The 15,082-nt window shown below is 35.5% G+C and overlaps 1 protein-coding gene across 1 annotated transcript in view; it reads left to right on the forward strand.

Moving 5' to 3' along the window:
• Positions 1 to 15,082, forward strand: part of LOC150091095 (uncharacterized) — a 334,378-nt gene that overhangs the window by 235,594 nt on the left and 83,702 nt on the right. The window contains exon 12 of the mRNA XM_090374226.1: positions 1,503 to 4,265. Coding sequence (XP_090230352.1) covers positions 1,503 to 4,265 — 2,763 coding nt within the window. The remainder of the gene's footprint in view (positions 1 to 1,502; positions 4,266 to 15,082) is intronic.

The following is a 15,082-nucleotide window of genomic DNA, read 5'->3' on the forward strand; positions in this document are numbered from 1 at the left end:
TGCAGAAATTTGCCTTTAGCCAGTGGGTAGTTGATTGCTGGAATAGACTTCCATCTCTTGTTGTGGAAGTTTGATAGCTTAAATAATTTTAAGGCTGAACTAGACAGGGATTTGGAGAGAATGGATGGGTGAAATGTTTTTTTTTTAGCTGATGGTTGATAAGCTTGCTTTCTTCCATCGTATGACTCAACTAATGCTAATGTCAGGTTTCTGCATACAGATAAAAAATATGTTAACCTAAATTAAGTATTTAACGTTATGGAGAAAATTCATCTTGTTCTCAGTTCTTTGATGCTTAGATTATTGCATATATAGTCACTTATAACTTCAAACTCACAGAACCAACTTTTCATCTTCCTCGTTTATTCATTCAACTGCCGTTTTCTGGAACAACCTTCCTTCATACGTATTTCCTGAAAATTACAGTCTACAGAACTTCAAGTCCAATGTCAACAAATATCTTCTTTCGTCTTCTCAGCCTCCAATCCAAACACGGTACTAAGTCCTATAGGTTCTAAAACCTCTCGTGTGTGGAGTTTACATATAAAATTATTATTATTATTATTGTTTTTTGTTGTGCAGCTTTACTAACAATTTCAAAGTTGCTAAATTTTTAGGTGAGTGTGTATTGACATTATCTGTGATTTAAAAAATACATTAATATAATTATTCCATTTGCTTACTATCAAAAAAAGGTTTTGGATTGTATGGCGTTGCAAATTTCAATCATTTTATTAGCATCATCTGTACCCAGCATCATCTGTACACAGCTCAGTATGTTTTCTGAACTCCCAAGCCCCAAAACTACTCGTTAACTCATGGTCGACTTATTTAAACTAACATTCAGCTTCCAGCAGAATTAATTTAGCTAAACTATGTTAACCAAGCAAAGGATCTTTAAAAAAACATCTGCCCATTTTTTGATAAAAAAAGTGCTTTATACAAACATTCCCCCCCCCCCCAATTCTCTGCTCCTGGGGTGGGGCTACTCACATACACCATACTTTGGGATCCTCTGCTCTTCCATGCTTTCTTTTCTGTTCAATCTTCACTGGGTAAGTACCTCATTTGGGGCCTTTCAATCCATCCATGTCAAGTTTAATTTGCAAATCCAAACCTTCAAAAGCACTGGTTGTAAAGGAGATAAAATAGTCTCACTAAGTTTTGGTGTACTTTTGTAAACGATTCTAAAATAATATTTTCAATTTAAATGCAGCATAGTGTTAAGATATTCTGGAATTATTATAAATTATCAAGCTTTTTTTAATTTTAAATTTAAAAATGATTGTCCTCAAGTTTATAGAAGGTCTATTTTAATTTAGAATAATGTTCAGGTAGACAGTAAATTCTGCTTGTACATGTTTTCATAAAATTTGTTTACATTTTTAATGAGGTTGATTCTGTAGCTTTTCTCTAGCCAAAATTTCCAGAGTTAGTTTAAATGAAATTATATATAAATCAATAATAATTTCAAAGAATTTAAACTTTTTTATATGACTTAGGAGAAGAAGAGGGAGAAGAAGAAAATGAAGAAGGTAAAATGCTTGAGGATATGTTCCTTTCTGATGAGCTTTCATCATCCCCAAACAGTATCCTTGCAGAGGGAAATTCTGATGGTGAAGTGGAAAAGGGGCTTATATCAAAATCGCATGATAGTGCACAGACTCTTCCACTTAGTTCAGAAAATAAACAAGTCACTCATTTGAATTTACCAGAGAAGTGTAATGTAATAGAAAAAGAAGTTACAAATGTGTGTAAAACAGAACCTAAAGATTCTTTGTCTTACATTGCCATCAAGAAAACTATATACAGTGATAATGAACAAAATTTAGCTAGCAGATGTATAGAATCAAAAGAAGGTAATTACAGTTCACCAGAGAAGTGCACAGCTGATACCTATAAGCACACAGATGCACATTATATATCAGGGAAGCTCATTGCTAAAGGTTTTGAAACCAAAGGGAACCCATTTTATGAATCTAAAAATACTCTTGATAATACTTTTAAAGGAAACATAACTACGGTATGCATAAAGAAGGAAAAAAAAGAAATTCCATTTAAAGCTGAGACTACTAATAATATAATAAAACATTTGTCTGATTCACAGCCTGAGAAGCAAAGCTTTTTGCCTTGTAATAAACAGAATAAATTGTATGAAAATTTTCATGGGGAACTAGCCATTATAAAATCCCAAATGTGTCTTGAAGCAGATAATATTTTTCCACTTTCCCCACTTCCACCTACCCCACCTCCTCAAACTTTAGATGGTGATCTAGATGAAATCTCATCACAACGAGATAGTGAGTTTAGTAGTTCTCAAGCTCTTCCTGTGTTTCATAGAAATAGAAGACAGGCATTTGCCAGTAGCAAAGGTTCACATTTACAAAAAGATGATGAAGTACATGTGGGAAACAAGAAGATTCTTAATAAACCACATGCTGTAGAAGAAATTATGGACCACAATAATTATGCAGAAATAGTTGATATTTCAACATTTATAAAAAAAGATAAACATTTGTACCATCAACACTCAGAAGGTTTTGATCCTCCAGAATGTACAGATAATTCAGTTTTACCTGCAGACACAATAGTGAAGATTTCCCCCATGGCAGAAAAACATTATTTGCAGAATAATCATTCAGGAAAAAATAATGAAACTGTTGTTAATCATCAGTCACTTAATTCTTGTTTTAAAGCAGATATTAAACAGACTGAAGATGGATATTTTAAATTATCATTTCAGCTTCCAGCAGAATCAGATCAGGCAAACCTGAAAGGTACATCACTGCATCTAGAGGTTGATCCAGAAACTAATCAGTTTTGCTTTTCATGGCATAATAAATCTCAAGATAAGCAAAGCCAACAAATGTATGTGGATTCCAAAAGTCATAATGAAAACCTAAATAGAAAACACATAACACCTGAATCATTATCTAAAAAAAGTATTTATCCTTCTTCCAAAGGCCCATTTTGTGAAAATAAACATATCCAAGAAAACCATAAAAATTTCACTCAGGAAAATTTGGTAAATTATTCTGATTTGTCTCCAAGGTCACACAGAAACAGTTCACACCAAGAATCTTTATATAGTAACTGTCAACAACATAAAAATAATCAAAATCAGATATTTAAAAAATCTCCAAGTATTGAACAAAAAGGTCCCAAATTATATGAAAAAACACTGGAAACAGATCACTTAAAGAAAGAACTTGGTTCTCTGAGATTACTAGAAGGTAACATTTCTGATATCCCTGAAAATGAAAATATCACTAAACGAAAATTAGATCAGGCAACATCAGTCATTAAAGTTCCAGAATTAAAAAAGCCTAGAATTGAGATGGCTGTTGATATGAAGTCGTGCCTTAAGGAAAATGAAATTTGCCCTGATATGTCATCTTCAGAAATGTTTAGTAATGCTGCTTTGAATTCTTGTCCTGATGCCCATATTAAATCAGAAACTTGCTTAAAGCATAAATATAAAATGGACATATCACAAAAGGAAACTGTAGCTATGGATTATACTGAGCCTGTTCACAAAGAATCCATAGCAAATGGTGAAAAGCCCTGTGATTTTAATGCAAAATATGAGGAACTTACAAAAGAAAAACATATAGTTAAGGAAGATTATGTATTATCTCAGGAAACAACAGCGATTCCAGATATAAAATGTGAAACAGAGCCAACAAATGTAGTTCAGTTTTGGGATTTAGGAAAAAGTATTCCAAAACCACATAGCAATGTTCTGACAGTATTGAAAACAGTGGAACTTATGAGTAGTGGACATACTGATCCAAAAAAACAAATGGAAAGTGTGTTGTGCGTTGTGCTAAATCCATTGGTGGTACCCTCTACAGACGTTCTTATATCATCAGTGTTATATAACTTATCTTTATCAAAACTAAATCCATTTATCTCTTTCCTCCAAGAGAAAATGCCACCTCCATTATTAACAAAAATGGAATACCATCTCATATCCCTTTTATTTTATATTGACAAAAAACATAAAAGTCATCTTAAAAATCTTCTTACTGGACTTCAAGTGGCAATACATTCTTATCTTTTCACAGCTGAAACTCCTAAATTGTATGGAATGTCCTCTCTGTGTCGTGTTCATACTGCAATTTGTAGACAACATGCAAGTTTAGGAAAGAGTCGTGTTCTTTGTTATGATTTGCTATATAAGATTCCAACTATTGCACCCTTCTTAGTTGCTTCCATAGCAGGAGTTTGGCCAAAAGTGATAAGTTTTGAAAATGCTGAACAAGGTAATATCAGGATTTAATATATATATATATACACTTGATTTTGTTTAGCTCATGTTTTATAAAATCAGTACTATATTGTAATGGATATGATAGTTGATTTATATTATAATTGACAAATTTTCCTTTTAGTAAGTACAAAATGGGTAAATTACACTGACCAACAAAATTTTTTACTTCCACTAATATATAAGTTTTTTGCAATCAAATTTATGTGTAAGTTGAACAGGTTAACCTTCCCTGACATTACTACCATTTGTGAGCACATACAAATATTATTATTTGTGGATAATACAACAGATCAATGTCATGTATACTTCCCAAAATTGTAATTAAGATATAAGTATTATAAGTAAACACAAAAACTTCTGTATTTAAAAATTGTGACGATGCATTTTTAAATGTTGATCGGAAATGAATTCTGAATTCACAATTGTGAACTGTAAAACAAGAAACAGTTCAAAGAATTTTGCCATAAAACATATTAAAGCTGTTGTGAAGATAGCTGGCTTCTCGGCAAAAACAATTTTACTTCATAGCATACAGAAACTTAATTGCTGGACAAAATGTTCTGAGTTAGGTAGAACATATGTAGAAAAATAATACATCAAATTTATTTGTATAGCTTTGTGATGGAGAATCTATCTTTTTTACTTGATTTGACCTCTTCTCTGTCCCACCATGATAATATAGTTGTTTTGGTGACAGAATTTCTCTGCCATTTCACAAAAATTTAGTTTTTCTCCATCTTTTTCTTTTCACAAAAAAAAATAAAAATAAAAATTATATATATATATAGTAAAACTAAGTTAAAATTGGAATTTAAAAATAAATAAATTGTGAATTTCTACTTAGTTTCATTAATGAATCATCAGGTGTGCTGTAGTATATTGTAAAATATAAATGTAGGATAATAACATTGTTCTCTGTGATATGCAATTATTTCATATTACTTGTTTGGAATATTGTTCATATTACTTTATTGGTTATATAAGAATATGCCAGAGAAACGTGATGGAAAATTTCAGAAGACACATGCTAGATTTTCATTAAAATCTGAAAAGGGTAACATATTTTCCTTTGTGTACTATATGTAGATGTGATTTTTCAATTCCAAACAGCAGGAAATGCAATGTAATCAGACATTTGCAAACAAATAAGAATGAAAACAGCATGCAACACATAGAAAGAAATGTAAAAATGGATGTTGCATTTCATGGTGATGATATCATGTGCCAAATATTTATTTGCAACTTTTGTCATAGAACATAGTCCTCCTCTGAGTTGCATTGACATGCAGGTGCATTGTTTGGAAATGTTTTTTATTTTTTTTTTTTAAGCAAAATAAAATATGGTTGTGGAAGAACAAAACCAGCAGCCTTTGTTAATGAAATTGCACATATAGGGAAAAGAAGAGATAGCTCTGAAAAATGGGCCATTTTCCTTTTCTGCATATGGCAGTAATTGAAGTGATTCCAAGCTATATCCCATTGTGATGGTCTGTCATAATAATAATAATAATTTAAAAAAAAAAAAATCATAAAATTGAAGAAAGCTTGCTCTCGGGGCTGGCATTGGAACGTGATCATACAGGATACAACATTGTATATCTGAACAACCTGAACGCATGGGATTCCTTCAGAAAACTGTCTTGCACTTAGTGTTGATTAATGTGCCTGTTATGGTAGGCCTAAAAACTGAAGTAGCAGGTATATTAAAAGTGGATATAGAGCACTTGGGGGTAATAGGCTGTTCATGTTATTTTATTATTTGTATGCTGAAAAGGGAGCAACATACCTTCCCAGGAGTAATGATCTTCTGTGTCATTATTCCCAGTTATGTTGAAAATGTTATGTATAAATTTGTTATATTAACTATTTTTAAATCTTCCACTTGCCTTTTAGAACTTGGTTACCATAGTAGACTAAACCAGAAGGATGATTCTGACTTAGTCATAAGCATTTCTTCTGGCATTGTCATGGAGAGTCTAACACAAGAGGCTGTGTTCCATGAGGAAGTGCTTTATTGATGCATGCGAAAATTTGTGCATATGAACTATTTTGTACAAACTTCATCAGTTGGCAGTTCATCAATTTTCAATTTCTTATGGACAGTTTTCCAGTACTTCTTGGTGTTGTTAAAGATAAAGAAATAGACAAAGGAACAGACATTTTTCTGCATCAGTTCTGTCAGTTTCAGTGTGAGAACCTACTAGATGCTATTATGAAAGAAAAAGGAACTAATGTACACTTGTTCTTGGTCAGAGAACTGAGTGCAAAAGGAAGCATGAAATATAACACATTATCACAGATTATTCTTTGCATTTAATAATTGCAATGCTGTGTGATACTGAAGTCAGCATGATCTGTTGGTGTTAAAATCAGTGATTTGAACATCATATCCCTCCTGCCAATAGCGTACGGCTATAGCTGATAGGTCATAATTAGCATACTCGCTGGATGTAACATGGTCTTTCAAGTTAGAGCTATATTGGCAAAGCAGCTAAATGTGTTTATGCTCTGTTGTCTCCTTGCAAATATTACAGTTGATAAAAACAACATACAGATTCTGAATGCCCCTGTTTTATCTGATTATATTTTAACTTTATAACACTTTTAACTCAGAATATTTTAAATTTTTTACAGTAATATTTTACTGTAAATAATCAAAATTACTTGTATATTTTTAATGACAAATAAAGAAATCTAGTCAGTCCAATCAAGAATTATTCATATACTGTATTTCCCCATGTATAAAACGCACCTTTTTTTGAAAAAATTTGGGGTCTAAAAACTGGGTGTGTCTTATACAGAGGTTGTAGATTTTTTTACTTGCATTTCCCGCTTGTTTTCTTTGCGCTCACTGTTTCGCACTTGTTACCGGTATATTAGGTTACGTTTTGCCACGTTCTGCCCAGAAATGGCCCAGAAAAGATTTTCGTACAGTGCTAAATTCAAGTTAAAAGTGATCCAGTTTGCAAAAGTGAATGGAAATCGTGCTGCTGAACGTAAGTTTGGTCCTCCTCCAACTGAGAAAACAATCCGAGACTGGCTACGGGAAGAAGAAACCCTACTGAAAATGCCACGGCAGAAGAAGGCCATGAGAGACAAGTCAGCAAAATGGCCTGATTTAGAGAGGGAATTGAAGATATGGATTGAACAGCAAAGGTCAATTGGAATTCCTGTATCCACAAAGATGGTTCAGCATGAGGCAAGAAGAATTGCTGATGAAAAAGAAGTTACTGATTTCAAAGGAGGACACAATTGGTGCTTCAGGTTCATGAAACGGAATGGACTAAGCATGCATACACGCACCAGACTTGCCGAAAAGATGCCTGAAAGCTATGAGCAGAAGGTCCTTGAATTTCATCGTTATGTCATTTAATGTCAGAAGACACATCAGTTTAAGTTGGGACAGATTGCAAATATGGACAAAGTCCCCCTTCAATTTGATGTCCCAAGTAACAGAACTGTCGATAAGAAAGGGGTGAAAACTGTAACTGTGAAGACAAGTGGACATGAAAAGAGCCATTATACAGTTGTTCTAGCTTGTTGCGCCGACGGAACCGGGCTGTCTCCTATGCAGGTGGGCTCTTACGCAAACCTGCCCTATTGGTGCTTTATCAGTTCAGGGCACACGTAACAAAACTTGCCGTCATACCTGGAGGCTTGACATCCCAGCTCCAACCACTTGATGTCAGAATTAACAAACCCTTCAAAGCTGCCATGAGAGACGAATGGAACCAATGGATGAAGTCTTCTGGGGACAATTTGACATCAGCAGGAAGAGTGAAGAAACCAACTATAGGAGAAGTTTGTAGCTTGGTGAAAATGATCCTGGGATAATATCAAGATTGAGATCGTTGTCAAGTCATTTAAGAAGTGTGGCATTTCGTCATCAGACACAGATGAGGACAAGCTAATGGATGGGAGTTTTGACAGTGATGAGGAGTTGTATGAATTTTATGATGAATAAAACTTGAGTTCAATAACTTTATGTAGTACATTTTTTTTTTTTTTTTTTTTTTTCAAATTTCAGGCCCCAAAATTAAGGTGCGTCTTATACATGGGGAAATACGGTATCCATTTCTTGACTTCCAAGGGTTTATTGATCATCAGGTTTTTCTATTTCTAATTGTTTCATTAAGTTCAGATTTTATTTTGAATTCTGAAAAGGTGCTTGGATATTTTAATGAAAGATTTTTTTTTTTGTCTCTCCATTTTTGAAAAGTTTTCCTAATGTTTCTAAGACTGCTTGTGAAACTAGAAAATATAGTAATAATTAAAAGATTTTATCGTTCAAATAAATGCAATTTTGGTTTGTACTGCTTTGCACCATCATTCTGTAATTTTTGTCACTTGGATCTCAGCTTTTGGAAAATGAAGCATGTTTTATCCAAATATCATTCAGTAATGGATTTCTTATTGTTGCTGAACTGATCAGTGTGAATGCAGCATACTGGAAATCTAGCTGCAAATAATTCCAAAGATAGTTGCTGCCCACTTTCTTTGGAATTATTTCAGTTCATATTTATGTTGTTTTTCATTTCAGGTCCGTACTAAAACAATGGAATAATTTCAGTTAAAATGTAAGCCAATATACTATAAACATATGGTCCTTGAAGTTGTCACAGACATTCTCACAGATATGCCAGACAAGCTGTACTTGCTACCTGGGAGTCTAAAATGCTGATGGAACTGATATTCGGGTGACACTCAAGTCAAGTGGATCTAATTTCGGCAAAGTCCGGACGGTCACTGACAGCCAAATCCTCTGCTTGCACTTTCATTATGGTGGGACTGTTAGTAATCCTGGGTATAACCCCCATGCACAAACACACTGTGGGTGACTACCCTGGTGTGAACAAATATAAGCAGGGTTCGAGGTATGGTGCCCACACCACATGGAGGATTGCCGTCCCTCTGTGTTATCATTGACAAGACACCATCAGCTACTCTTGCAGACCGTCTGCACTGCTGAGAAAACTTCATATCTGCCTGCACAATTACCCCCAGGTCCTTTTGATTCTCTACCACTGTCAGTGTAGTACCACACAGTTGATACCTTACTCTGGGGTTACTGCTTCCCATATATAGTACTTTATATTTGTCAATGTTAAACTTCATTTGCCACCTCTCAGCCCATCTGCTTAACTTTTCTAGATCCTGTTGCAGCAGGATCTAGAACAGTATGCTGTACTGTCATTAGTGTCCTTAACAACCTTAACAACCTTCATATCATTTGAAAACTTGGACATTAAGCCTGACACCATCATCGATATCATTTATAAATACAGAAAACAACAATGAAACCAACACTGAACCCTGAGGGACTCCACTAATAACAGTCCACGAAGAGCAGTGTCCATTGATTACCACTCTGTCTTTTCCCACTCAACCATCCCTTTATCTGTATAGCAGCAATTTGCCTCCAGTGCCACACTGCTCCAATTTGTGCAGCAGTCTTCCATGTGCAACAGTATCAAAAGCCTTTCTAAGATCCAAATATATGATATCAAAGTTATTCCCTGCATTCAGTTCCTTTGTGACCATGTCATAGTATCCAATCAAATTGGTCAGACAAGACTTCCTCTTATAAGATTTCCCCTTTACCAGTACCCAATTTAAAATTGAGAAAGGAGTTCGACAAGGAGACACAATATCCCTGAAGTTGTTTACAGCTGCCCTTGAGGAAGCTTTCAGAAAGTTAGACTGGTCGCAGAAAGGAGTCAATGTGAATGGAGAGTAAAAAAAAAAAAAAAAAAAGGTAAAGTGCAGCCATTATCAACCCACTGCAGGATAGAAGCCTCCTCAGCAATTCATGCTGAGGGAAATGGACCCTAATCTGCCACGCGGGCGCAGTGCAGGTTGGCAGATTGACCGTATTCAGCAGTCCCTGGTCTACTCAAAGAGTGTGTGTGCGCTACTGCATTCCCGCTCCTGACCACTCAGCTATGGAGGCCACTGTTGTTGTTGTTGTTTGTTATTTGGTTTTTAGGAGCAGGAGCAACTAAGGCCATATTGCTCCGGGAATATGCGGTGGTCATTCCCTGACCTTTCCGCATCCTCCGTATTTGGTGGTGACGGGCTCGAACCCCGGTCTAATCAAGAAGAGTGTGCTACGCACTACTGCTCCTTCCCACCTGGCTACGGAGGCGGGAGGCCACTGAATGGAGTACTTAAACCATTTACGATTTGCAGATGACATTTTGGTCTTAAGCCATAAAGAATTAGAGGAAAATCTTAGTCAGTTATGCAGAGTTAGTAAGGATTTTGGACTAAAAATGAATATGGCTAAAACCAAGGTAATGATGAACAAGTATGCCACAGAAAGGGATATAATGATTGAAGGAGCAGTAATTGAAAAAGTGGAGTCATATACTTATCTGGGACAAGTCATTGGCTGTAATAATAATAAATGGCTGGAAGTCGAGAAGAATAAATTTTAGATGGATAGCATTCAGGAAATATAGTCACATACTGAGGAGAAATATCCCAATTTGTCTGAAACGTAAAATAATGAACCAATGTATACTTCCCACCATGACTTACTGAAATGAAACTTGGACACTCACCAAAAGAATGGAAGAGAAGCTGAGAACGACACAGCGAAGAATGGAACAAATTATATTGGGAATCAGACTGTTAGAGAAGAAGAGAAACATGAATTAGGCAGCAAACTTGAGTAAAGGACATTCTTATCAAAACTAAAGAACTAAAATGGTCTTGGGCAGGACACAGCTCAAAGACATGATGACAAGTGGACTAAGAAAATAACAGAATGTTACCCTAGAAGAAAACCTGGAAGACAACGACGGAGATGGACAGATGAAATTCATGAGTTTATGGGTAGTAAATGAATGGCCATTGCACAAAACAGAAGGAACTAGAAAGTTGCTGGAGAAGCCTTCATCCTGCAGTGGATTGAAAATGGCTGATGAAAAGACCAAAGATCTAGCTTATACTGATTAAATCTCACTTTAATATGATCCAAATCAAGCAGGAAATAATCCACTAGAAATCCAAGAGAGCTAAGAAAACCTCTTTAGCAAACCTTGAACTACATATTTTTTGCTTCAATTCAGAAAATTACTGCTCCATTCTGGTTTTGTCCTGGTTTGTATAAATTGCCAGTTTGTATAAAACTTATACTGACCAGTTTCAAAAATTTCAAGAATTATAACAATTTAGTAATTTATCAATTAATGCAATATCAGTATAAAACATAATTTGAAGTACTAACCTTTAGTTTTTCTAGTTTGAGTAGTTTTGCAAGCCATGGTCCAGAATGAAATTTGTTTTAGAAATTTGGCTAACCATTTAATCAAAATAAATTTTTAAAACAGAAAAGTATTCATGTACCAAGAACAAAATAACAAGTCAGCAATCTAAAATTGATGAAAAACTAATATTTGATTAATGGAAATCCTTAAAAAAGAAGAAAACAGAAATACTTAATATGTATATAGGTGAAATCATGGTGTGTAAATTGTAAACATAGCCACAAGAATGGCTGTAAAATGAAATTAATTCTCTTTTCTTGAATCTGTTTTTTCAAAATCTACACAAACAACAACAAAAATCATGATAATTAAATTCAACTTGGAATTTTATTAAGGTTCTCATCCTGAACATCTGATAATATTGGTCAATGTAACTCTTGCACATACCTTAAGAGTTCTTATCTGTTACCCCAACTGGACGTATTATCTAGATGTTCTGGGGGCAAAGACGTTTCACGTGAGCGGGTAGATAATATCAGGGAAGAGAGCCTAAAAAACTTCAAGGGTTGTGTTAGGGTTGTTAAATATACAAGAACAGTAAATCTTTATACAGTAACGTTAGAAGTGTCGTCAATAAAATGAGCGAATTCGAACTGCTGGTTAAAACAAGTAACGCGGACATAATAGGGCTTACAGAGACGTGGTGCCACCCGGAAATTGGGGATGATGAGTTTCAGTACGGCTTGTATAATGTATTTAGGAAGGATAGAGTATATAGAAGGGGTGGTGGGGTAATGCTTCTTATCAGAAGCAGCCTGAGTGCGACGATAGCTTTCCCGGATTCAGACATTTCACATGCTAGTATAGAGTCTGTATGGTGTGAGATAGTTGGAAATAAAGGTATAATGCAAGTAGGAGTAATCTACAGACCAGGTGATTGTGAAGATTATGACAAAAGCCTCTACATGCAAATGGAATGGGCAAGTAAGCGTCAATGCCTTATTATGGGTGATTTCAATTTGCCTCTAATTGATTGGAGTAAATGGGAAGGAAACTCGACATGGGGAACAAAATTTTTAAATCAACTAGATGACTGTTATTTGTATCAACATGTCAGGGAAAGTACTAGAGAAAAGAATATCCTAGACCTCATCATCACACATGAATCAGATGACATAACAGAGCTGACAGTAGAGGAACCAGTAGCAGGAAGTGATCACGGAGTTCTATGGTGGATGATGACGAGAGAGGTAGCAGAAGTAAAAGGCAAAGGAATGGGTTTTAATTTCAGAAAAGGAAATTACGATGCCTTAAGGTACTACATGGCCTCTATTAACTGGGTAGATATCGCGCTGAGATTGAATACAATTGAACTGTGGTACGCTTTTAAAACATTAATCACAGATGCCTTGAATGCGTATATACCATTAAAAAAATACTCCACGAGAAGGGTTCCAAGTTGGATGAATAGTGAAGTTGCCACATTACTTGAGCAGAAAAAGGTGGCATGGAAAAGTTACAGAGCAATAAAAAGTACTGAAGCCTATAACAGCTACAAGGTGATCTGTAATAGAGCCACAGAAAAGGTTCGACAGGCAAAGGCAGTTTATGAGAAATCACTAGCAAACAGAGCAAAGAGGGGGGGATAAAGAATTCTTCACATATATAAATGCCAAGAAGAGCAGGACAAACCAGATCGGACCTTTACGTAAGGGAAAGGGGATAGTAATAAATACACCAGCTGCCGTTACAGACGAACTCAACAGTTATTTTGCATCGATATTTACAAATGAAAAGCCTTTTGTGGCAATGGGAAATTGTGGGAGCGAAGTTAAAAAATATGTAATTAATGATATTGAAATTTCGCAAGATTATTTAATGAAAAAACTTTCGAGCCTACATACCAGTAAGGCTCCTGGAGTTGATGGAATATACCCTATAATCTTAAGAGAGGCAGCAAGCGAGTGCATTGAACCATTGAGGCTAATTATGCGAGCATCACTAGACTGGGGAGATTCCCTTGGATTGGAAAAGTGCAAATGTATCTCCCATACATAAGGGTGGCTCTAAAAGTGAAGTTGGAAATTATCGACCTGTCAGTCTGACTTCAGTAGTAGGGAAAATCATGGAGGCAATGATCAAGGGTGGAATTCAGGATCATTTGGATCGAATTGAAATTCTCAAGGATACTCAGCATGGTTTTGTAAAGGGAAAATCATGTTTAACAAATCTGGTTCGCTATTTCGAAAGGGTCACTCACGAGCTGGATTTAGGGAATAATTTCGACATTGTTTATTTAGATTTCAGCAAAGCTTTTGACTCAGTCCCACATGAGCGGTTGCTTTATAAGCTGGAACAGGTTGGAATCACTGGGAAAATCCTTAGATGGATAGAAGGATGGCTTCAGGGCAGGAAGCAGAGGGTTGTGATAAATGGCTATTCCTCAGATTGGGTTGATGTAAGAAGTGGGGTTCCCCAAGGATCAGTATTAGGACCACTGTTGTTTTTAATTTTCATAAACGACATTGATGAAGGGATAGAGGGCGTGATGTCTAAATTTGCAGATGATGTTAAAATTGGTAGAGTAGTTAATGATCACTGTCAAGCTGAGCTTCTTCAGAGAGACCTAGATAGACTTCAAGAATGGTCAGAAAAATGGCAGCTGTGCTTTAATCCAACAAAGTGTAAGGTATTACACATGGGAAACAGTAATCCCAAAAAAACTTATTCACTTGGTGGAGTTCAACTAAACCCAGTACTGGAGGAAAGGGACTTGGGTGTTACGATACAGTCAGACATGAAATTCTCTGAGCATTGTAAACAGGTTGCAAGGAAGGCCCATGGTATCCTATCGATGATCTATCGAACTTTTGCAAGTAGAGATAGGGACGTGATAATCCCATTATATAAGGCTTATGTTAGACCACACTTGGAATACTGTGTTCAAGTATGGAGACTGCACCTAAAGAAAGACATCGAGCTTCTTGAAAGGGTGCAAAGAAGGGTAACTCGCCTGGTGAGATTGGCAAAAGGGCGTCCTTATGAAGAAAGACTTCGAATATGTGGGTTGCAGAGTTTGAAAACTAGATACCTTAGGGGAGATTTGATTGAGGTGTTTAAGGCTCTGAGAGGCATCAGTAAAATGAATGAGGACGAAATTTTCAAGATTATAAATGATGCTAGAACTAGGGGACATAAATTCAAGTTATGGGGGGAAATGTTTAGATTGGACTGCAGGAAGTTTTATTTTAGCCAGCGAGTTATAAATTACTGGAATAAGTTGCCTTCATGGGTGGTAGAGGCCGACAGTTTGGGGAAATTCAAAGGTCATCTGGATAGTACTTTCGGGTAAGGGAAGCGCATAGGATGATAGGTTTAATTTCCTTTTTATTTATATATATATATATATATTTTTTTTTATTTATTAATTATTATTATTTAGTTATTTATTTATTTTTTTTTTTGTTTTTATCATTGTTTTGTTCGGATTTTTTTTTTTTTTTTTTTTTTTTGGCTGGTGCAGCATAAGCCATAGGCTTTCTTGCACCATGCGGCCGTTACTAATACTAATCTCGAAACTTAGACAGTAACTCGTGAG

This window comes from Mastigoproctus giganteus, chromosome 1 (genome assembly GCF_048544385.1).
Source record: "Mastigoproctus giganteus isolate SK-2022 chromosome 1, ASM4854438v1, whole genome shotgun sequence".
In the NCBI taxonomy this organism is placed as follows: domain Eukaryota; kingdom Metazoa; phylum Arthropoda; class Arachnida; order Uropygi; family Thelyphonidae; genus Mastigoproctus; species Mastigoproctus giganteus.